The sequence below is a fragment of the Ruditapes philippinarum genome, unplaced genomic scaffold (genome assembly GCF_026571515.1).
Source record: "Ruditapes philippinarum isolate M1 unplaced genomic scaffold, ASM2657151v2 ctg15132_1_1_1_1, whole genome shotgun sequence".
Classification (NCBI taxonomy): domain Eukaryota; kingdom Metazoa; phylum Mollusca; class Bivalvia; order Venerida; family Veneridae; genus Ruditapes; species Ruditapes philippinarum.
The window spans coordinates 11,320-20,919 of NW_026852021.1; the positions used below are offsets into that span (position 1 = coordinate 11,320).

Below are 9,600 nucleotides of genomic sequence, written 5' to 3' on the forward strand. Positions count from 1 at the left end.
TTATTATTTACTTTACAATTTACATACTTTGTTAAATTCCTAGTCAGCAGAAGGTATCTGTGATAGTCATGTAACTGAGATGAATAATTATTTGCCTGATTAAAATTATTTCTAAGTAGATAAGAGCTTTTTATTCTCATAAACACAATTATTAAGTCAAATAAGTTTATATAATAGTTATATAACAACAGAAAAGCAAAGCACTAGGTTGAAGGCCACTCAATTTTTGGGCAGACAAGCAGGGGTGCATAGAAAAACCGGAAAGCACCGGATAGCACCGAAATACCGGAAAGCACTCAAATTTCTATTAAAAACATATGAAAACGTTAATTAATCGGTTTGAAAGTGTTACCAATCGATTTATTAGATTAAAATCTTTCAGACAAGTCATTTTTATATTTATATATTGATAATTATTACGAGTATGTAGGAAAATAGATATATCGAGTGCTTTCCGGTCCTGTTAAGATACATGTACATTACCGGATAGCAATATTGTTTATCAAAGTTATACATGAAAACTTTATTTTATTGGTTTGAAAGTGTTACCAATCGATTTATTAGATCAAAATCTTACAGACAAGTCATTTTTATAAAAATATATTGATAATTTTTACGATTATTTAGGAAAATAGATATATCGTGTGCTTTCCGGTCCTGCTAAGGTACATGTACATTACCGGATAGCAATATTGAATATCAAATTAATACATGAAAACTTTATTTTATTGGTTTGAAAGTGTAACCAATCGATTTATTAGATCAAAATCTTTCAGACAACATGTTTTTATAAATATATATTGATAATTATTACGTTTGATTAGGAAAATAAGAAATATCGAGTGCTTTCCGGTCCTGCTAGGGTACACGTACTTTACCGAATAGCAATATAGTTTATCAAAGTAATACATGAAAACTTTATTTTATTGGTTTGAAAGTGTAACCAATCGATTTATTAGATCAAAATCTTTCAGACAACATGTTTTTATAAATATATATTGATAATTATTACTATTATTTAGGAAAATAAGATATATCGAGTGCTTTCCGGTCCTGCTAAGGTACATGTACTTTACCGGATAGCAATATAGTTTATCAAATTAATACATGAAAACTTTATTTTAATGATTTGAAAGTGTTACCAATCGATTTAATATATCAAAATTTTCCAGACAACATGTTTTTATAATTGTACTATGATTATTATAACGATTATTTAGGAATGTTAAAGAAATTGAGAATGCTTTCCGGTTTTGTTAAGTATATGTACCGAATAGCACTCGAATTTTCACTAAAAAACGTACAACCTTCATTGTATTGAATTGAAAACGTTACCAAGAGATTTATTAGGAAAAAATCTCCCTGACATTATTTTTTTATAATTAATATTACGAATAAAAAAGTTTAAAATAGATATTAAAATAGATATATCAAGTGCTTTCCGGTCCTGCACATTCCATTATTGCTTTCCGGTCCTGTGAAGTAATAGTAATACATCACCGAAAAGCACTGGTCTTCTTACCTCAGACATACAGATGGTATATAAATATTTAAAATGTATGTACCTTGTCTAATATATTAATATATTTATTTGTTGTAGGCTATATGGAAGACAAGAGGATTCAAAATAGCAGGAAGAGAAGAACAATAATTGTTTCAGTGATGTTTTTTTTATTTTTGACAATAAACAGTGCAATAAATAAAAATAAACGAAACTAAATACTAAGAACAAAATAAACAGATATAAAACAGAACTTAGCAAACATATATACATACATAATTGAAAAAGAAGTATGATATTGAAATCAATCAAGGCACACTTCACGCCTCGTTTATTACACGTGCACACGCTGATTGAACGGACACACGCTGATTTAATTATCACATTTAAAGAGGTGTTAATAATACACAATAACTTGATGTATTTAACTGATTGATTAATTGAGGTATTATATATGATATTGAAATGTCATTTAAACTTTAATTTAATTATATTTACAAATAGTGATGTTTTAAAAACAAAATCAACAAATAACTATCTCATTATTATATACATATAAAACTACAAAATATATATACATAGGCAGACCCCTACATTTTTTTTATGTAATATTAATATCAATGCATATTATATTATGGTAAATCCATTTCAGTTCGAGTATGGGCTAGACTACAGCCTGATGAGCATAAATGACATCTTAAGACACACTCGAACCTACTAATGCGGTCGTGATATAAATTTTATATAATATACATTGATATTGATACTTAATATTTATGTTCAACATATGTTTTCCAACATAAATTTTCAGGCACTGTGAATTGCAATTCCAGACAACAAAAATGAATGTCATGTCAATGTCATCGGTCATAGATAAATATCAATACATAATATATTGTGTTGTAGTATATAAGTTCGAGTATGGGCTTGACTATAGCCTGATGAGCATAAATGACATCTTAAGACACACTCGAACTTACTTATGCGGTCATCTATAATATATTTATGCATTGATATTTATCCCGTCTTTGGTTTCTTCACTGTCACAGTCCGAGTGTTAATTTTTCTTTTTCGTTGACCTGGTTTTTTACCGTGGGTTCTTGGTGCAATTATCGTCGATTGTCCGTCCGTAGATGTCATGTAACCGGGCTTTTGATACGGGTGGCGTCGAAAACGGACAAAATGCTTGCGTCTCTGTTCGTCCGTCATGTCTACATACACAGATTTGGTGAGTTGAAATTGTGAATGAGTTTGTGCGAGTCTGAACTCACCAGCACCGATAATGGCACTACGCAAGTCCAGAAATTGACCTTGGACCAGGGAATGGAGCGTCTCAACCAGGTCAGTCAATGGCTTGGACTTCCAGTCTATGGCCTGTTTAAGGACATGGTTCATTGACTCACAGTTATTGTTCGTCCAATGTCCGTCAACCTTATCAGATAGTGAGGGGTCATTAACCTTTGTTTTCATCTGTGGTCGAAGTCTGTCTTGAAAGTATTTCACAAAGTTTTGTGATATTTCCCTACAGTGATTTTCTAGTCGGTCACATTTTTCGTCAAAACAAATACTGTCGTCACTGTCCAAGATTCCACCGTCACGAAATATCATGTCGAGAATGTCAGTCCTGTTCTTGTCGTTTACGCCGTCGTCTTTCAGTTTTTGTTTTGTGTTGGTGTAATGATGTCGCGTGCAAAGTACGTGCGTAGATTCAGGGAACGCTGTTGTAATGGCCTTTACAAGAGCGCGTTCGTCGTCACTGCCGATAACCAATCTGTCCAGGGGGGAGCTACAAAGTTTCATTTTTAAGTGATTAAAGAATTGGCAGTACGACTCAAAGTCACTATTGTCATGTAAATAAATTGGTCCTTTTTTGCAACGGGAGCGCTTGTTCAAATTTTGTTCATTATTTAATAAAAAATATGTATTTTCTTTAGCGCCCCCTGGAATTTTGCCCAGCCCCTCACCCAAAGTTGTAGTTAAAAGTTTTACTGCTTTCTCAGTGTCCATAAATTCCGAATTTAGGTCCCCCCTGTAGGGGTCATTGACACGGTCATTGATGGGGTCTGCCTCTGAAAATGAAACAGCTGACTGATCATGGGAAACCTCATCTGCTTCAGAAGCAGGAGCACAACTTTCAGCGTACGATGTTTCACATGATCTGTCAGCTGTTTCTGATACATTGACATCAATATGTATAACATTTGCATCTGTTGGTATAGCTGAATTATTTACATTTTTAATTGTTACATTTGTACATGTGTCCTCTGATAATGCATCTTTTCTTACAAGTGGCACGAAATGGTTTGGATTTAGTACAGATTTAGTGGTATCTAAATTCATTTCAGTCCACATCACAGTAACCTCAGGGGTTAAATCTTTGCACTGACGACCAATTACCCGTCTCGTGAGTGGTTCTGACGTGAAATCTGGATAGTTTTGTGGCGGGTAATATGACTTAATTGTTTGATTGAGAACAGCACTGACTAAATAAAATTGTTCAATCCCAGAAAAACTGTTGAGAATTATAACATCATGTAGTAATTGATCATAATCATTTTTCACAATTCTGTTGTCTGTCAAGAAATTATCTGATTTGTAATATTCTTTGTGTTCAATAAGCTCTAATGCTGACAACAATCTTAATAATATGTGTTGTTCTTCACTACCCGTAAGCCCTAGCGCTATTGCTCTATACAGACAGTTGCCGTCACCAATTGTAGATACGGGCATCACTGTACCAACCATTGCTGGATGATACAGTCTCAAGATCTGTGAGGACGTTTTATCCTCCTGATGACTACTTATTACAGACTCTGACCTACAGAAACCTACATTGTATGCTTGTAACAATTTCCTTTCTGATTTTGCTGCATTAATCAATGAGTTTTTCTTCCTTGACTGCATCGCAGATTTTAGTCTGTAAAATAATATTAACTTTAAGAAAAAGAGACCCACGGAGAAATTACGCTTCGCCTAAAAATATAATGGCACATTTTTAACTTAATCAAAAGCATTTGTCTTATTACATTCTTTATTAATGACATATTGTCCTCCTATGCGCATCATCAAATAAACTAATCGCGATTGCAAAATACATTAAAGGCACAATAAGGTTTATATACTGTAGCACCTATGCGCATTATCAAATATACTAATCGCGCTTGCAAAAAACCTTAAAGGCACATTAAGGTTTATATACTGTACATGTAATAACTCTAACTAAATCTAAAAATAACTACATAAATAAATATCTGTGTATCTCGATTTAACTTTAATTGTCATAATAGTACGTAGCATCATACTTCATAAATAGATAAATTCATTTTTAACAAGTCTATATTTATAGAACAGTAGAAGCATACCTAATTAAATAAACGACTAGATAAATTGTTAAATATCTGAATAAATAAATAAATACATGTGCGTAATAAAATGTAACTTATAATGATATATTATTAGCATTATACATTCACATTTAATTTTAACCCGTCTAAATACTATATAAATAATGAAATAACTGAATAAAAAAAATAAATACCTGAATAAATAATTAAATAAATACATAAAATATATCTCTGCATAAATGAATAGTGACATGTAACAATTGTAAATAAAAGTGTGAAAAATGTTGTTCTACTTTAATAACAGGCTTTAATAGCTTTGATAACAGCTTACATCAATTATCGACTATGCATGTATTTCACAGATCTGAACTGTCGACAGCTTGGATATATGTCAATATGAAATAAATCACTCTACATTTCTATCTATATAAAGCTTTGTAAAATAAGGATTATTCAGTCTTATGACAAAAATGGCTACAAAAGTTGTACTATTTGGCGACAGCTATGTTTAACGCCTAGATTATTTTGCGAGGATCGAACAGGCTTTAACATCCCATTCAAAGTAAGATGGTATGGAAAGGAGAGTCTCAGAACAGACAGAATGGATACCAACTTCTACAACAATATGATACATGAGAAAGCTGAAGTTGTTGTTATTGCGGTGGGTGGGGACGAAATCAACCCTACATCTAGTCCGAAGGAAATTATTTGGCGAATTATTGAATTTAATGATGATTTGCAGACACGAGGAACTAAGCACGTGTTTGTATGTGAGATATTGACACGTGGTGATTTTTCCAAGTGTCCGGGGCTAACCAAAAAATGTTTTGATAAACAGCGGGTACACATAAATAAGAATTTAGCAAAAACTTTCAAAAACAATTTCTTGAGATTTCCTAACATAAAATTTCCTGGGGACTATGCGCGAGATCTCGTGCATTTTAGAGGGTAAAGCACCGGGTAACAACGGGATGCACAGATATCAGTGCAAACTACGCAGAGTTTTGTGTAGCTTAAGAACATATTAACGTATTGTTGGTAAAAACGGCCCTTTTAAGGGCCCAACATATATTACGAAAGAAATCCAGATTTTTATTGTCAATTTGTTTTTCATAATAAAGCTTTTTACATATTAAAATATTTTTTGTTATATGTGCCATTTAATTTTCAGGTTCTGCGAATAAATTTCGTAAGTATAATAGAATGGGTTCAAGTATAGAATAAATCAACAGATATAATATGTCTTCATCATCTTCTTCTTCTTCTTCGGATTACATTTAGAAAATAATGTTGATTATAAATGTCTATATTCATATATGATAAATCTTAACGATTGTCTTGCCACTATATCATGCATTAACATGCCTCCATATAATGTAATAAGCTTTTAGGCAATGTAAAAAGGTTCAAGAAATAATTTACAAGTTACTATTATTAAATTTACTTCACATTTTCTAGTGGTAAGACATTCACCAAGAATAATAAAACTTGTACTTACCTCTTAAGAGCACCTTCAGCATCATAATCCGATCCACGGAATGCACAGCACTTACATAGATATACTAAATTTCTATCCGACCAGGACTTAATGTCACTTAAATTTGTACAAGTACGATGCAACCAGTTCTTACAATTTGAACACTGAATAGTATCATCAACACATTCTAATGTACACACAATGCACGGATACTCCGTCATGATTTTTGATATTTTATTTAAGAGATATTCCAATTTAGATTTAATAGCACTACTAGCATTTAAATAAAAATTATGGTAATGGATTAATTTTGTTGGGGTTTATATACAATTTTATTCAAATAAGAGTACATTTTAATAGCACCTTGATATAAAGTTCTAAGAGATTCCGTATATATCCGTTACAAACATTTCTTTTCATGAGTGCCGTAATAATCTTCATTAAACAAAATTAATTTTATATCAAAAGAGTGTGTAGTTAATTGCAATTTCTAATTATCTAATTTAATGTGCATGTAAAGGACAGTGTCTAATTAATGCAACTTTGATGTGCAGGTCGGTACTCTCAATTATCATAATTGTGTACAAATTGATTAAATCATCACCTTTTTGTGCTACAATATACAAGGTCTTTAATCAGCAAGGATTAGCACGTGTGATAAACAATACAACAACTACTGTCCTCCACTGATGACCACATTGCTTTTCGGTACACATAGTATGGAAAAAAATAAAGACATAACTGAACGAAAATTTATAAGTTTTTCTTTATTTTACATGATATACAAATATAATAGGAAAAAATATGGTTCGATGCTTTGAATAACTTATTGGTACTTTTTACACATCCTCTTTCTGTCCTTCACACAACCTATAAAATATTAGAAATATGATACATTGTCAGATATATGGTATGAGCAAGATTGAAAAATCGTGTAACTAATCATAATATTTTTAATTGAAATAATGTCAACTTAATTAATCAATTAAATAAAGTTTTCATGTATTAATTGGATAAACAATATTGCTATTCGGTAATGTACATGTATCTTAGCAGGACCGGAAAGCACTCGATATATCAGTTTTCCTAAATACTCGTAATAATTATCATTATATATTTATAAAAACATGTTGTCTGAAAGATTTTGATCTAATAAATCGATTGGTAACACTTTCAAACCAATAAAATAAAGTTTTCATGTATTACTTTGATAAACTATATTGCTATTCGGTAAAGTACGTGTACCCTAGCAGGACCGGAAAGCACTCGATATTTCTTATTTTCCTAAATAATAGTAATAATTATCAATATATATTTATAAAAACATGTTGTCTGAAAGATTTTGATCTAATAAATCGATTGGTTACACTTTCAAACCAATAAAATAAAGTTTTCATGTATTAATTTGATATTCAATATTGCTATCCGGTAATGTACATGTACCTTAGCAGGACCGGAAAGCACACGATATATCTATTTTCCTAAATATTCGTAAAAATTATCAATATATTTTTATAAAAATGACTTGTCTGTAAGATTTTGATCTAATAAATCGATTGGTAACACTTTCAAACCAATAAAATAAAGTTTTCATGTATAACTTTGATAAACAATATTGCTATCCGGTAATGTACATGTATCTTAACAGGACCGGAAAGCACTCGATATATCTATTTTCCTACATACTCGTAATAATTATCAATATATAAATATAAAAATGACTTGTCTGAAAGATTTTAATCTAATAAATCGATTGGTAACACTTTCAAACCGATTAATTAACGTTTTCATATGTTTTTAATAGAAATTTGAGTGCTTTCCGGTATTTCGGTGCTATCCGGTGCTTTCCGGTTTTTCTATGCACCGGACAAGCAGAATTATATACCAAAGATAAATTAGTAATCAGAAATGTATCGAATCGAAAAAAATCGAATCGGAGTGTCTAAAATCGAAATCGAATCGAATCGAACATTTGGTGTATCGTTGCAGCCCTATTAAGGGAGGATATCAAGGTTGAAGCTATTGTTTATTGTTATGATTGTTCTGAAAAACTGTGTGAAGATTGTAAAAGGCATCATAAGAAAAATAAAGTATTATCAAATCATAAATTGATAGACATAATTGATGGATCGGCGGAAAAGTTAGATCTTGCAGATTTCGAGTATTTAGCAAACCTGTCAAAATGTCCATTGCATGGTACAGAAGAAGTGAAATATCTTTGTAAGGACCCAGTGTTCCCACTTCTATTTTTCATTTGGGGTAGTTTTACTCCTTACCTTTGAAAACTGGGGGTAAAATAAAATTTCAGGGGGTACATAAATTTGTACAATAATTATATGAAATAAAAGAATAATTCCAAATCCATACATCAGACAATTATGCTGCTGTTTTCTTCACGATTCACTCCAACCCCCCCCCCCCCCCCCCCCCCCCTAGTTAAAATTAATTGTGACCAACACATTCTGGCATATATCACCATCTCAATTAATGTAACTATTTTTAAGATATTTTAATTCATAAACAGCATATAAATTATTACTACACACCTTTGAACAAAACAAAGCTTCCTTTTTGGTGATATTTTTAATTAACAAAATCGGCATCGCGAAAATATGTGACAAATGAAAATTTGTCTGTTTTTTGCAGAAACATTCACAAATCCAGTTGTTGCTGATTACAATTATATAAGAATTAATATTTTTTTAATATTTCAAGATTGTTTTTCATCGGCTATTCTTACAGGCATCGTAAAACAAAAATTTCAAATTTGTAATTTACGGCAATAATGCCAGTGGGGGGTCTGTAAACTTCATTGTGAATTGGGAGAATTTCTCACATTTCATCAATTTCAATGCACTTTAAGTAATTTTTGTTTGAGAAATTGCTCAAAAAAACTAATTTTTGAATTATACATGATTAAGTTTACGACTTTCTGTGCGTATTTTTACCCTCTTGCCAAAATTTCTGTACGTGAATTTTGTTATTTATGCGTAAAATACGCACATATGTGCGTTAATGGGAACACTGTATGATCAACTGTGTTGCAATGAATGCGCGATCGTTACTCATAGAAAATGTGAAGACATGGTTTCATTAAGTGAAGAAATAAATTCAAATAAGGAAGCCAGCAAAGAATCTGGTATTGAAAAGAGACTTGATACCATTGACGGTGACGTTGAAAAGCTCATTTCTCATGAAGCTACGTATTCAGCAAAGATTGGTGGAAAGAAGATGAAGTGAAAACATGTTTAAAAGATCTTAAGGTAAAACTTGATGCC

The 9,600-nt window shown here is 31.5% G+C and overlaps 1 protein-coding gene across 1 annotated transcript; it reads right to left on the bottom strand.

Moving 5' to 3' along the window:
• Window positions 1-263: 263 nt before the first annotated feature.
• LOC132746904 (uncharacterized) lies at window positions 264-3,367 on the bottom strand (the record flags this gene model as incomplete). The annotated part of the gene is given in 2 exon segments (XM_060736180.1): window positions 264-2,215; window positions 2,478-3,367. A coding segment is annotated over 1 exon segment (849 nt), but the record flags the coding sequence as incomplete, so codon positions are not given.
• Between the last annotated feature and the right edge of the window lie 6,233 nt (window positions 3,368-9,600).